The sequence below is a fragment of the Columba livia genome, chromosome 4, assembly GCF_036013475.1.
Source record: "Columba livia isolate bColLiv1 breed racing homer chromosome 4, bColLiv1.pat.W.v2, whole genome shotgun sequence".
Classification (NCBI taxonomy): domain Eukaryota; kingdom Metazoa; phylum Chordata; class Aves; order Columbiformes; family Columbidae; genus Columba; species Columba livia.
The window spans coordinates 49,693,972-49,710,112 of NC_088605.1; the positions used below are offsets into that span (position 1 = coordinate 49,693,972).

At 41.8% G+C, this 16,141-nt stretch overlaps 1 protein-coding gene across 50 annotated transcripts in view; it reads right to left on the minus strand.

The window, feature by feature from the left end:
- ADGRL3 (adhesion G protein-coupled receptor L3) overlaps positions 1-16,141 on the minus strand; it is a 385,183-nt gene that overhangs the window by 71,535 nt on the left and 297,507 nt on the right. For all 50 annotated transcript variants that reach the window (XR_010472325.1, XR_010472327.1, XR_010472324.1 and 47 more), the window contains 3 exons: positions 10,404-10,709; positions 8,002-8,105; positions 1,523-1,708 (listed from right to left, as the gene is read on the minus strand). Coding sequence is in view for 46 of the 50 variants with exons in the window: in XM_065061628.1 (XP_064917700.1) it covers positions 1,523-1,708; positions 8,002-8,105; positions 10,404-10,709 (596 nt within the window). In the remaining 4 variants the exon portion in view is untranslated. The remainder of the gene's footprint in view (positions 1-1,522; positions 1,709-8,001; positions 8,106-10,403; positions 10,710-16,141) is intronic.

Below are 16,141 nucleotides of genomic sequence, written 5' to 3' on the forward strand. Positions count from 1 at the left end.
GACAAAATGTTGGGTGTGACTAGGGCGTGTTCAGAAAAGCAAGTGTGAAACCCATTAGTAGGTGACATTAATTGCTGGTTTTACCTGACATCATCAGGCATCACCATCACTTCAAACAAAGAACTGTGGCATGATTATAACAAATAATGTTATGCTGATGTAACAGTTAATACCATTATTATCTATGTTGTTATAAAATAGCTGGAAGCAGCGCTAATTAAAAGCATCGAGATAAACCCAATTCATGGCACATGCAAAGCACATGAGATGCAGGACTTCAATTCCCTGTAATCTTAAACAATCCAGAAGCCCTTTGCATTTAAAACAGAGTTAAGTCTACAATAATAACTTACAAGAAAAACACAGCTTCATGTATCTCTCTTCAGAAGACAAACAAGAAATTTCAGGCTTAGCTGGGATCATTTATTCCCTCTACAACCTTGGGACCAAGTTCTGTTCTCACTTATAGGGCTGTCAGAACAGCTGAGAATAAAATTTGGGGTTTTATTTGAACTGGATGGCCAACGGAACCATGTGCTTGTAGCCACAGAATTCATCTGCTCCTTGATCTGGTGACCAGACCTGCACAATTCACCATCTGAATCCTATACAAGTCCTAGCCCCTACGTTAAGGTGAAATTCAGTGATGAAAGGGGCCTTGGACCAAGGAAAACCTCAACTTCAACTGGATTCTTACAGACTCCACAGCCAGGATTTCCTCCCATGACTGGCAACTTCTTGCACCTTTAGTATGTAGCAATTTCACTTAGTTCTGGAAATGACAAAAGGAACTAATAATTCAAACGGGGGGCACAGAAACCACAGTGCCATCATGCAGAAAGGTGCTTCTGGGCTAAGTCATGGATCATCACTAAAAACACCCTCTAATACTAAACCATCCAACCATCCCGAACACCTTAAGCATTAAGTATGCTGGCACATTATGTGCCTTTGATAATATACCTCCAGTGTAAATAAATGGCTCTGTCTGCTTTTTTTTAATTTTCATGCATATAAGCTGTCATTTGACCTATCAGTATCTTGCAATGTTACAAGATTAAAAAAAAAATAAAATAAAAAAAATCAATATTCAGACTCTCTCTGTCTCTTGCTGCTTTAAATATTCACATTTTCTGGATCATATTACATGGCATTTCACAGACAGATTCAGCACTGGAAACACTGGGCAAAATTCTGGTCTCAGTCACGCTGGCACAAATCCAAAATAATTGCCGTGAAGTCACTGGAGTTATTCTCATATTGAGCTGTGAGAGCTGAGACCACAATGAAGTACCTGGAGTTCATATCTCAACACATCTACAGGTATGCATTTCCCAGAACCAATAGTATAGTTGGCATTTACAACTGTTTATTTTCACAGCAAAATAAAACACACTGCAAATGAAAAACTGCCAGGTACTCTTGTCTACTAAGGAAGAATCACTGCTCTCAAATGGTAACCATTCAGAAAGACATTTTTAACAGCTCTCCAGGGAGAGCCAAACCCTTCCCAGGTTTTTACCTTATTTAAGCTGCGGGCAGCGCTGTCCTTCCCACCTGGCGTTAGGTTTCGGAGCTGCACATCGAGTAAGTTGACCAGCTGGACCATGGCAGACACCGAATATGTGATATCTCCAGCGTACATGTGGTTTTTCGTGTGCTCTGCAAGCTCCCGGGCAATGTTGGCAGCCATCTCCCCTGACCTCATCTGCAATTGAGAAAACAGGGGAAAAAGTTGTCCCTAGCTGTTGGTGTGACATTATTCCAGTCCCTTCCACCCCAACAGCGTTAAATAAGTCAACTGCCCAAAAGGAGAGAAGGAGAAGGAGAAGGAGAAGGAGAAGGAGAAGGAGAAGGAGAAGGAGAAGGAGAAGGAGAAGGGAGAAAGGGAAAGGCAGGGAGAAGGGGAAAGGCAAGGAGAAGGGGAAGGGAAGACAATGAGGAAGAAGACGAAGAAGACGACAAAGTCAATGAAGAAGACAAAAATGGGAAGAGGAAGATAAGAAGATGAAAAGATGAAGAAGATAAAGAAGAAGACAAGACGGAGAAGACAAAGATGAAGAAGACGACAAAGATGAAGACGATAAAGAAGAGAAGAAGATGACAACAAAGAAGACGAAGAAAAAGAAGGAGAAAAAGACCAAGAAGGAGGAGAAGGAGAAGAGAAGGAAGAAGAAAAAGGAGAAAAAGAAGAAGAAAAGTTCCCAAGAAGGAAACTTTGACAAGGGTTTTCATAATTTGATCATGTACAGTGTTTGGATAAGGTTTGCCACCTAGGGTCACCATAGTGGCTTCAACACAACCATTTCTGATCCTCTCCTCGTACGGCACTGCTGGAATTCAGAGGCAGCTGCTTCTCTGGCCATGCTAGGGAGGGCTTCAGCTAGCTTGTCCTGTCTCCTTATCTATGCCACTTGGAAAAAAACCTCATGTACATAGTCTCTCATGTCAAGAAAGAGCAGTTTCTGATTCCAGAAGACTATTTCATAGTTGAAGAGATTATTTTTGTTCCCACTCCTGTGCAAAAAAAAAGTTCCTTGTGAAAGGAACCAAATCAGATGACATAACCCAGATGAACAAGAGAAAAATGTTCACCATTCCCATCATGTGGGTTTAATAATCAGGTGCTAATTTAACACAGCATTTGCACACATGAGATGTGCTCCTTACCACACCACTTCTGTAATGAGGCTGGTGATTCTCAGCACATAAAAGCACATTAACTTCAGAGCAAAAGGCTTAAGGTTACAAGCAGAGGTCTGCTGGAAGGGAAAACCAAGCAGGCTGTTTGGCTGAACCTCCTATTAGAAGACTTTTATTGTCCAGTTGAGTCATAAGTCTCATGAATCAGCTGTAGTGAAATTCACTGTGTGATTATTTGTATTATTTGGGAAATTCTCTCTCCCCTGTGTTTTTTCCCCCTTTCTTGCTCTCCTTTGCTCTCTCCACCTGGTGCTCCCTTCCTCTCCTGAGCCATAAGGACTGGGGACAGGGCAGCTGGTCCCACCTCCTTTTTTTTTTTTCGTTATATACCGCTCTGTGACCTGGAACACAGATCTATGGGGAATTTACCAGGGATAAGGAGAAGTTACACAGGATGACATTTAAATGAAGCTCCCACTTCTCTGGAAGGCTCAACGACCAACTCTGCAGGGCTCCTCATATGAAACTTACAATTGTTTTATCTACCAACAGTTAGAAATCAGATATTTCTCTTGTTCAATCAATTTCTGGTGCTTATTATAAAAGCGAGATCCCAGGGAAAGATTGCAGGCCGAGCTTCTACCTCTCTGTAAATCAATTAGCTGAGTTATAAATGAATAACTAACTTCCATCAATTTGACAGCAACAGCCCATCTGATTTAATGAAATCTAACTCAAGATGCTCATGTGCTCATCTTCAGAGAATTAAAGCATATGATGATGTAGATAAGATAAATAAAGGAGATAATGTGTTGTTCTTCCCATTAGAGCAATGATAATATATATGCAAAGATGGAATTATTTTTTCCTTGTTATACTCGAGGCTAATGCCACAGAAACCAGATCCTGCTCGCCTGAGCAGATGAAGAAAATCACATGTCAGCACGGAGCCTGAATTTTCACCTCTTCCCTTGGCCCCCAGAACTTTACAGAATGACTGCATCAAATCCCTTTACATTAAAAACAAACAAACAAACAAACAAATATATATATATATTTTTTCCAAATTTTCCTGCAGTTTGTTGCTAGAGCTCAACATGTACCATGATACATGGTGTTTCTGTCAGCCTTCCAGGAAAACTGCAGGGATGTAAGAGGTTTTTTAGAAAGATGTTAGAAAACAAAAAAATGTTGCCCAACATCTGATGGGTAGATTTTCTCTTGGCCCACACACCAATGCAAGCTGACATACTTGTAAATCTGAGCAATTCTAGTGCAAACAAACACACACTCCAAAATAGACAATGATTGAAGAAACACCCAGGAAAAGGAACATTAAAGCTCAAAACCTATGAACTCCTGGGACACAAAAAGATTCACCCAAATTCATCTCAGACACCCAAATTTCCTGAAAACACAGGGATGTGCTATTTCCTTGGGATGCCATGTCTGGTCAATGAAGCTACTTTCTAAACCCCTTCACCCAGAAAATGCACCTCCAAGTCACTACAACAGCGTTGATATGCATTTTCCATCCTGCCTGTGTGCATAATGCCAGAGGATTCCAAAATTCCATATGACATGTTAATGCTTATTTTACCAATTCTTTTGAGCATTTTCTGCTGGAATTGAAGTGTCTCCTATGCTGTCCCACCAAATCCAACTTCCACTATTGGTCCCAAACGCTGGCTGAATATTCCAGACCTCAGATATATGTCTGGACTCTTAGAAAAACAGGACTGAACTATTTTTTGTTTTTAAATTCTAAATAATTCTGCTCACCACTGCCCAAGAAGACGCATTACTAACTTATTCCCTTTTACAAAGCACCTCTCTATGGCTTCCTCTTATTATTGCTGTGGGGAAGACGAGCTCCTCATGAGGTATTTCTTCCAAAACAGATAATATTCTTGAACTCAAACACTGACATAGTCACAAAGGAACAATCCTTGGAAGTTCCTCAAGGGTCAGGCAGTCATTGAGAGACAAGGAAGAAGTCATGGAAAAAATGTGCAAGTAATGGAGCCTGTAGCTGGAAGGCTCAATAACAATAAAGGAAATTAAAAATAATACGTCTTTTTGACTTGAGACTAAATTTTTTTTCATTTTCCATCTTGATTATGGAAAAAACTAATTCAAAATTCAAAAAGCGTTCTGGGATAGAAAAATACATTCTGTTCAAACAAAATCTGATTTCTGGTGGTTTCAGGTGATTTTTGCTAAAATGACGACCCTCCTGCAGCATCGCTTGCTGTTCCAGCCCTACCTTCCTGCAAGGAAACCGACTGTGGAAGAGGGCAGTGGAATAAAAATGAGAGAAATGGTAGAAAGGAAGGATTTATGGAAGAAAATTAAAAAGAAACAAGAAAGAGGCTGGGAAGGGGACACACACATGGAAACACCAGCAGCTGTAAAGGCAAAAATATTTTCCTGCAGCCTGAGGTTGACTGATATAAAAAAGATGGTATGAAAGGCTGAAGCAGCATTTTTAAAACCAGTGACATACAGACGGACAAGTCAGCTGGAAAGGCCATGGAGGTGATGTCATTTTTTGAAATCATGATATCTAAACAATGTAAACTGCATTTAAGGTCTGTTTAATAATCCACTGACCATAGCACCTGCTGCATCCAGTACATGATGGTGTCATCGGGACAAGATGATGTGCTGAGGTCCTCACCTCTCTGCCATACACATCCTAGCAGACTGACAAGAACTGGAGAAGGTACTTTGAACTCCAAGGTTTGTCTTCTCTTTGTGACCATGTCATCTTGGGGAGGACAATATGGATGGGACAGACTTTTTAGCGTGGCCTGTTGCAATAGGACAAGGGGTGATGGTTTTAAACTAAAGGAGGGGAGATTCTGGATGGACAGGAAGAAATTTTTGACTCAGAGTGGTGAGACACTGGCCCAGGTTGCCCAGAGAAGTGGTGGTTGCCCCATCCCTGAAGACATCCCAGGCCAGGCTGGACGGGGCTCTTAGCAATCTGATCTGGGTGAAGATGTCCCTGCTCATGGCAGGGGGGTGGACTGGATGAGCTTAGAAGGGCCCTTCAACCCAAACTATTCTGTGATTCTATAATAGGAACATGGATGGCTTTCAATTTACAGGTTTGAGGCTTCTCATGCATTCAGGAGGGACACAATGCTTTCTGTTCTGCTGCAAAAAAAGGCCTCTTCTCCATCAGGGGTGAGAAGCTGAGCGTAGCGGTGCCTTCTCCTCCCAGGAAGGACTCACAACTGAAAACCTGTTTTCAGGTAAGTCACACACTGTGCAAAGCCTGGTAACAATGAAAGAAAGAGGTAAAACAAACAGGCTGAGGGGGAATGTACAACCTCACGATCTGGATGATGCGATGTATCCAAAGCTGACCTTTTTGCTTCCTTTTACTGCTTGACTCCAGAAATAACTCAGGTAGCAGTGCATAATTCAATCGCGCTGGCAAGTTTATTCTCCTGCTACGTTACGAGGGGATGGTAGGCACCAACAATAAAGTTAATGTCAAGAGGCCAACGAATTGCTGAAGCGGACATTTGTTCTCATCTTCCATCAAGCATAATAACTCTAAGGGAAGCTAATAGAGGGTTGTAAAACCTGCATCCCATGATGCAAGCAAGCAAACACCCCATGTGTGGTCTGAGCACAGCAGAAGAAAGAAAAGAAGTGAGCAAATAATCCCTACTTCACTCTAGAGACATGAAAAAAAGCACAGCGTTTCCCTACTATCCTCATTGGCTTGATGAAATCCCTGCAGGGTACCCACCACCCTTCTTCCCACTCAGGAATCAAAAGCTGAAATCAAAAGACATTTAGCAGATCCTCCTAGTCTCTCCACTGACTGGTAGAAGGTTCCCAAAGCTGAACAGAACTAAATTCCTCCAGGAAAATAATAATAATTTAAAAAATCCAGTCCCAATTGTGATCTCCTGGGCATTTGTGAAAACCTGGCTCTTCAATTTTAGCCTGCTTTGAAAGTACCTAACAAATTAAATGGGGCTCATTTGTTACGCAAATGCTAGCTGGCGCTTCAAACAAAATAAATCTAACCTTGATGGAGATTTCATCAGCGCAGGCTATTATTTCCTTGGCTAATGGCTAATGGCCTAGCCATCTTCACCAAGCAGTGAGAGGTCTCCCAGCTGCCTGGGTGAATTATGGCTGGAGTAAGTAATATTAACCCCTCCAGCATAAGTACGTGGGTCATAAAACAAGAGCTACACAGCTGCTAATGGCAGCAAAGGCAGATTTTATTAATCAGCTAGCTGCAGCAGATGGCAGGAGAGCTGCGCACCTTCCTGTGCGGGACAGAGGGACTGCGGGCTTTGTCGTGTCACAGCAGCCCCACGTTAATTATATTTTCCTCTGCCTTTGGAGAGGGATAGTGATAAATAAAGATGGAGCGGGATAGGGGTGATCAGCGATGTGCATATGAGCAATTTGCAGGTTGTTGAGCCTTGGTTAAGACAGGAGACAGGGAGGAGAAGGACAAAGAGTCTCTCAGCTGTAGGGTCACCCCATCCTGTTCACTGGTGAGCAGCAGGACAGCCGGCCCACAACACCGGGACTCAAATCCAGCTAAAGTGGTGGATAAATCCCCACAAATTGCTGTAATAAGGATTCAGCCCACAGGCTCTGTGGCGTAAACATGCATCTGGTCTATGTAATGAAATCAGCTGAAAGCATCACTGGGTATTAATAACAAAAACATTCAACATATTGCTACTAAATAAGCTCCGCTTGTCTTGAACTTCTGTTGTCACATGTTAACGCACTTTTAACACTGATAAATGATGAAGTCAGACAAAACATTCATCAAGAGACTTGAGGGTCAAAAGATACGCATTACTGCGGCATTGTTTGCTATTCCATCAGTCCTTTTATGATCTGGGCAGAAGTTAAGAACAGAAAGCCAGAAACGCAATGTAAACATTCCATACTGAGCCTGTCTTTCTTTAGTAAAGATTCTTAACTTAGCGGTTTATCCTCTGCTTGCCTGGCCTGAGAAAATCCTTGGGGATACATGAAAGGGAAACTCTCGTTTTGCTATGAATCACTATTTTCCATATGTCCATGCACCTCTTCCTCCTTTTCTTGCTAAAAACAAGACCTGTTGTTCACTCTAGTTTAATTCCACTCTTCAGTCCTTCTCTTTTGCCTTTCCCTCACTCTCTTTGCCTTAATTTCCATCAGATTTTTACAGTCTCACCTTCTCCTTGCAATTCCTGCTTTTATGCACAGCTCATGCTTTATGTGTGATTGTGGGTCACTTTGGGTCCCCTGATGTGAAAACCACAGGGGAGTGGAGGAAGGTCAGTGCACAGACTTGGCCTGGTCAATGTGTAGGAAAGGTTTTACCTTCTGAGTGATGTGGTTGATCCAGGGAGAAGAGCAATTGCTGAGATCAGGTCCTTGGGGCTCCCAGATCCCATCTGGCACAAGACACCGGAAAGTTGCCACACCTGGAAGAGGAAAGTCACTGCATTCAGTGTTATCGGATGCATTTTGCCCCTGGGACTCCATCTCACAGGCTAAATTTCACAATGACAGACACCTCACACAAAGCCTGCAAACTTATTAGTGCTCAGAACCTCAGCAAGACACTTCCACGTCATCCCAGTGTTCCAATCTCCAGTCACCTTCCTGTTTAGGAGCTGTAAGACATAAAAGACCTGTGAGGTGCAGACCCTGCGGCTCAACTTCCTAGCTGATTTATGAAGATTTTACTGTTCCAAGTAATCATTAATTGACCATTTAGTTGGAAACATGAAAAAGTTTCAACACAACAAACGCCAAGACGTAAATTCTCGACCCAACCATCAAGGGTTTTGTTGGGCAAGTCCAGCCCAGATCCCAGCTACAAAAGACAGCAAAGTGCCTCAGGCTTTTACAAAGAGAAATGCATCTGAAATGGTGCTGCTAAAGATCTTTAAAAAAGCAAGAAAGTAGTGTAGATTAAAGACTCTGCATTCTGTAAAGTGTTCTGCCCTGCAGAGCCAGACTTTGCAGCAGAGAAGTGAGTTATAGGCCAGGCCTGACGGCAGCGCTGATTAAACTCAGGGAGTTTGCTTGTTCCTTCAAAAGTAGCTGGAAGAGTCCCACTGCTAATATACCACAGCTTTTAACAAATCACATGAACCACTCACATTAGAGATGGGAAAGGCTTATTGCCATCCCCTGTCCACAACATTTTTTTTCTTTCCTTAGCTATTTTCATCCAGTCCTTAGGTCTTGTGCTTCAAAAAGGGCTCCCTGCCTCCAGCCTTCATTTCCCCTTTTTATCTTTTCTTTCCTTTTTCACAGCTTCAGTTCAGACCATCCTTTCCCCTCTCTGGAACCACATGATACTTTTTGCACTCATTTTACCAAGTAAAGACAGCAAAAATGCTCTCTACCTATTTTCACCACTGATGTCTTTCCATGCCCCTTGTATTTTAATGTATATTTTATCAGTCTGACCTCACCAAATTCAAGAGAGTCATTCACATACACGAGTGCGAATGGCTCTCCAGGGCAACGTAGTGGAGAATTAATCGAGTCCCCTCTGCAAGCCAGATCCCTCCAGCCCTTATTTTCAGGCAATTTCTTCTCCCTTCTGATTTCTTCTTGGCAAGTTGCTTCTCAGGGCTGGACAACAAGACTAGCTTGAAAAATAAATACTTGTGGAAAACTGTGTTTGTTAAAATACAGCAAACTAAACCATATGCCAAACTCCATTATTTGTTCTATCGTGTTTTAATTTGGACAGTAAATTTCCAAAAGCAACCTTTTGGAAGATAACTACTAGTGGGGGAAGAGGAGAAGGAGCAAAATCCAATAAATAATAAACCACTTTGAAAGATTTGGCTTTGTTTCCCCCTGTCCCCCATCTTCCCCGCTTTCCCTGCTGATTGCACTGTCTGCAGTTTGAAAAAATCACTCATGCTGGTTCAGGAGTGCGATCTGGGAATATCCGTGCTGGGAAATGCTGGCCATGGCCTTTGAAATGCAAACGGCACTGCACGGAGCTTCATCAACATCTAACTTCTGTTGATTTTCTTTTTTCTCCAAACAAGCAAAGCCTCAGTCATCAACACATCAGACCATGAGCCCAGAGGTTACAAAACCAGGGATAATGGGTACACTGTACATCACTTAGGGAGGCAGAAGCTCTTACAACGTGTCAAGCTCAACCCCACAAGTTAATTAAGCTTGTGCCCTCCTTTGGCCAGAGCTCAGGACGCCAAAAATCCTGCATGACAGGCTCAGTATACTGAAGCTCTGGCCCTGGCCAACTCCACCGATGGATACCCTGAAGCCACAGGGGCCCGTGTGCAACCTGGCTGCATGCTTGCAATGTGGCCCATGGGCAAACAGAGATACCTCACAGTGGCTGAGGGACCTGGGGCTGTTTAGCCTAGAGAAAAGGAGGTTGAGGGGAGACCTCCTCCCTCTCTACAACTACCTGAAAGGAGACTGTAGCGTGGAGGGTCTCTTCTCCCGATTAACAAGCGATAGGATGAAAGGAAACGGTGTCAAGTTGTGCCAGGGGAAGTTTAGATTGGATATTGGGAACAATTTCTTCCTCGAAAGGCTTGTCAGGCATTGGAACAGGCTGCCCAGGGCAGTGGTGGAGTCACCATCCCTGGAGGGGTTGAACAGATGTGAAGATGAGGTTCTTAAGGACATGGTTTAGTGCCAAGCTTGTGTTAATGGTTGGACTCGATGACCTTGAGGGTCTCTTCGAACCAAAATGATTCTATGATCCTCCTCCAACTCACCTATGGAGCCCATGGGACATGGCTGCTTCGCCACTTGGCCCTGCCGGGTCCGAGACCACAGAATCTCCCGAGCTTCCACAGAGTTGCAGCTCTCCGCACCGGCCGGCGGCAGCTGGGACGAGGCGGGCAGGAGGTGCGTGGTCACTTCCTCAGGGATGTCAGCCATGGGGGATGGTGTGCTGGTGCTCCTGTTCCTCCTGCCCAAAGCTGAGGTGGTGGTGGGATGGCCAGTGCTGCTGGTGGTCACCCGTGGCATGGCACTGCTGGGGGTGCTCCCCGGGGCCAATGCCCCCGATGTCAATACTCCTGAAATAAAGGCACAAAATGCTAGTTAGAAAGAAGAAGGGGAAAAAGGATTCAAGCGTAAGAGGGTGAGGATGGAGTTACGGCCGATGCAAGGCTGGTTGCACAGCCACCTCACTGGGAGAAGCTGGAGCAGGCAGCGAGAGAAGCACCCAGGGGGGTCATGGTCGCTGGAGCACAAAGGCTTTTCCAAAAGCACTAGCATCTGATGAAAATAGAGCAGCACTTTATGCCCTCCCCATTTTTCTTCCTGGCATTTTAGTGTAAAAAAATCTTATCTTCCATCTTGTAGGGAACACCCAGAACAAAAGTGCTTTTCATTTTTTAGTATTGCTGAAGACCAGCTGATTTGAAGAGAAAAACTTTTCCCATAGTGTAATTAAAAAAAACACACCACAAATCCATCCCCAAAACAGAGGGATGAACCCAGGGCTATTCTCCAGAGCAAGCCCCACCAGCCTGGCTGAATCCTCCAGAGCTTCAACCTCAACAGGCTCTTTCATTTAAAACCTGTTATGGGCAGCTGAGCAGCAAGAGATGGGGAACCCAGTTTAGAAACGTATTGTCCCATCCTACATCCTGCAATAGCTGTGTGAAGTACTGCATCGGGTGAATATTGAGGGAAGTTCACCTTCTTTTGGTTTGTATTTATTACAGAGCAAGGCATCTGCTTAGATCAGAACTTCATGCAGATTTCTTTATGGCTTGACCTGAAATCTCAGGTGGGGAAACTGAGGCAGGCTGCCTCCAATTGCTCCTCTATCACCTTGACATGTACTGGTCATGAAGAAACCTGAGTTTTTTTTGCGATTTAAGTAATTTAAGCAATTCTCCTGCCCCAGTGTAATAAATAAAGTGGCAACTGAAGCACCTGCTTGCTCTGGTTTTGCGTAATTTTACCCCAAGTCTGAGACATTCTCTCCTCAAACTTTAAAGCCCCCAGCATCATAAACACAATTTTCTGAAGGATCAGTATTTTAGTTCAAGAAAACGTTCCATTTAAAAATCCCAGCTCTACTGTCCATCAAAAAAACCAGATTATCTTCTCCTGCAGCCTCCAAAAAGATGAGCAACAGTGCAAAAGGCACTAAACCACCTGAGCACCAGGACACTGATCTAAAATAATCCGAAAATATTCAATGAGTCAATCCAGTAACGAGCTCCAGCATACATGACCACATGCCACCAGCACCCGGTTTCACCAGCCCCGCTGGTCCATTTTGCTCGCACAACTATGTGCTTGAAACCAAAATTAATTGGTAAGAAGGGAAAGAACAAGACATCAGGATCATTTACATATAAATGATTCTCAAATCCAAGCAAAAATCATGAAGAGACTGCAACTTGTGCAAAATTACCTCAATCCTACAGCCCAGGACAGAGATCAAACCTCCAGACTAACTCAGGCTGCCGATAAACTGTGAAATTTTAACTTGGGGAAAAGCAGCATTGAGGCATTGCTTTAATAGAAGGATTTAGTTTAATTAATTAATTTAATTTAATAACAAAATCTTTGCTTGCAGTAACCTTTGAAAACCATCATCACTATTACATCTAGAAATGCAGAATATAATCTTGATTATTTTACTTTTACTGCTTATTTTCACCATGTGTTGCCATATCCAGAGTTTACAGAGAGCTTTGGGGTAAGACTCAGTTTTTACTTCTAGGCTTGTTTCTTTTATTTTCCAACCTTTACCAAGAGCTCATTCCCCAGGAGGGGAATTTTCCTTGGTGGAAGAAAAATCATAGGAAGGATTTGCTCATAGGACAAATAAATAAGTGTTTTTTTTGTTAAAGCAGCTTTGATTGCAAGTGAGATTACTTGTGATTGCTACCAAGCTACCTTTTCTCTATTTTTTTTTTCCTTTTGGCACCTAAGTATTCATAGAATAATAGAATATTCTGGGTTGGAAGGGACCTTCAAAGCTCATCTAGTCCAACCCTCTGTCATGAGCAGGGATATCTTCAATTAGATTCAGAATATGTATTCAGAATATGACCCACTGTACTCAGTAATTAGTTTTGCCCTTTTCATATCAGGCAACTGCATCCTTGGCTTACAGCATTCCTTTTTATCATTTCTTCTTATTCTACTGAAAGATGGTGCAAGCTGTATTTACATAGCAAATAAGAAGGTTTATGCACATCCTGAAAGCAGCAGCACAAAAAAAACCCAAACCTAATACAGTTAGAGGATTATATCACAGCTGTTTTTCACTTTCCTGTCACTTAAACGCATGTCATGGGAATTAGTTTCCTACAGGCATTTTCAAAGGCATTTCAGAATATTTTCTGAAATAGAAAGAAATAATTATTATTTGAAAATAAGTATTTTCCCATTTTCTCTGGCTTTTTTTGGGGGGGTGGCTTTTCACCAATTCTCTGTAAAGTGGCAGAAAAGGATGACTGACGTCAAGGAGCTCCCAGATCAAGCCTTGCAAACCCGGTGCCATCCCAAAGAGCAGCAAGAGCATGGATCCATCAACACAGTTGATCACATGTGGCCTGGAAAATCACTTAACATGCTTTTTTCACCTCTGAATCTCAGTTTGAACATTTAACATCAACCTAAATGATAAAGAATGAGAGCTGAAAGGTACAAAACCATCACGACAGGCTCAAGTCCAGGGAACTTGCTCCAACTCTTCCTTTCTCAATGCACCACAACTCTTGGGAAGACAATTAATACATTCAAAACAACCACAATACAGGACAAAAAATATGTCCAATGGGCAAAAGAGATGTCTATCAAAGCCCTTTTCGAATAAAAACTTGACACTTCTGACAACGATCAACTGTTCATTAGGCATTCCAGATTGCTACGGAAAGGTCGTTTTGCTAAAAATGTTCAAGCTATCATCACAAACTTCTATGCTTTGCCTGAAAAAATAAGAACCCAAACAGCAGCCTGGGTGTTTTTTTGTGAAATATCAACTTTAATGCTTTTGTAGGGTTTTTATGTATGCGTGTGTGTGAGTGCTTAATGCCTTCTCTGGCTCCCAAGAGCTCTTAGTGTCAGGTCCCCATTTCAGTTGTCATTTGAGTAAAAGAAGATTTTTTTTTTTTTTTTTTTTCTTTTTCCTTCTCTAAGAATTACTGGATCCTGCTTAAAACGTGTAACTTCAGAGGCATCTCACAACGTTTTAACTGGTATTGGCACAGGGTTACAGCCCATCGGCCTGGTAAACAGGAAAAGATTACACAAGAGTTGATCTAATAGACAGTAGATCTAGATTTATTATAAATGGACTAATCTAACAGGTTTGAGAGTTCAGTTCAAGAGCTATTTTTAGGCAATCTAGATTTGAATCTCTCCAGTTCTCCAAAACACTGTCAGATGTGGCTGCAGAAGTCATAAAAACACTATTTATGCCCCAGTGTTTTCTGACCTATCCAATCAAGTCCTTCCAAGAGCCAAAGTCAGTTGGCTTATACTGCTCTCCAAAGTGTTCCTTTGATTGCAAGCTGCAAACACAACTTTAATAGGAGAAAACTATTACCTTCGAATAGTCTCTGTTCATCTGCATGTGTAATATCTCCAATATAGATGTTAGTCAGCAAGATGGCCAATTGCATTCAGATAAATATTTTGGCCTCTTTTAAACATACCATAATCTGCCCGTGAAATGGCTGCACGGTTACTTTCCAATTTGTGAAATGGTTCAAACACCGTAAATAAAAAAAAGAAATTGGACGGCTTTCAAAAGGACAGATTAGACTTTTTGATTCTCAGTCATTTGCGACTTCCAAGCTACACTCCTGTGAGCTCTGTATTAATATTTGCAACGTGATTGTGCGATGCTGTTATCTCAAGGAAGAGGGCACAAAACTGCCAAACCCAAGGAGAAAACGCACTGGAACCGCTGGATGGCAGAAAGTACCAACTTTCATCTGGTCAGCTGAAATTAAAGAGAGGAAAGGGAATAAACCATAAAAATATTAAAGGTGGAGTTAGGGCTACTTTGTCTCTAACCCATTTTAGCTTGGACTTCATTATCACCAGTGGTTTGCTTTCTGCCCCTGAAGTGATAGATGGAAAGGAGGGAACAAGCCCATGCTAAACAGAAAGAAAAAGAAAAAGAAAAAGAAAAAGAAAAAGAAAAAGAAAAAGAAAAAGAAAAAGAAAAAGAAAAAGAAAAAGAAAAAGAAAAAGAAAAAGAAAAAGAAAAAGAAAAAGAAAAAGAAAAAAGAAAAATGAAATCTTTCTCAAAAGCCAATCCTAAGCAGCTGACAAAACTCCACTGTGACAATATCAATATTCAGCTATATTCAGCTACTTTAAGAAATAAAGCAGTTTATCTGACAAACCATAAACTGCTGTTTAGCTCCTTTCCAAAACTCTTTATTACTTCTGTAGAAACGTCAATATTTTGTAAAGCTCAATTCTAATAGCTGTATTCATATCGGTGCTGGGATCTTCCTAAATAATGCTTAACTACAGGACCAGCATTTAAATGTGTTTTATAGATATCTGATGTTCTATGGAGAGCTTTAACAATGAGAAAGCTATTAATACTATGAAAAACACATTTGCTTCAGCGAAGGGGATTTATGGCAAATAAACTGTGCAATATAGAGGGTGTTTTAGTGGGTAACACTTTCAAGGATCACTCATTTTCATACCAGCCTCCAATACTTTGGGACGTAGGTAACTTGGTACCACTTCACATCTAGTTTAAGCATCCCACATCTGCATCCCAGGAAGTTATTTTTTTGTTGCGGGAGGACACTGGGTTGATGATAAAATGACAATACATACGCCCAAGGTGGAAAAATCTTAGGGATTTTCCATAATGTACTCTTGGTCTGGAAGGTACACTTGGTCTAAAGTGTACCTGATGCATTTGGGCTACCAACAAAGGCATTGTGGATCCCCACCAGCATCAGCAAAATCCAAAGAAATTGGAAAATGGTAAAGAAAAGCAGATGGGATGACACAGAAATGAAAAAAGGAAATAATATCCTTTAGAGATTTTTAAGGTGTGCAGTCTCCTATATAATATAATAGATACATCTATAAAATTAAGTACCTGATGTCACTGCAAAGCATAAATGTATTACTTCGAACAAAAGAACCTGCCTCTCATATGGAAAAAGAAATTATACTCAACATGTGAAAAAAAAGGAGAGGAGAGATGAAAGTCTGACCTGGTACAATGCACATTATCTTAAAAATATAGCTACTGTCTAGCTGAATGTGAATGTATCTTCACATGACTGCAAGACAAAAAAGCATAGCGAAAAAATACGGGAAAAAAATCCTCAAGCCATTTGTATGAGGTTCTGAAACACAGCAGAGAGCCTTATATATCAACAGATATTATTGTAAGTACAGGATAAAACTGCTGGCACAATGCAGGGCTAAAGAGCTTGCACGCAACCTAAACCTCATTTTACAGCTCTCCCAGGTAACACAGAATAAATACCCCAGT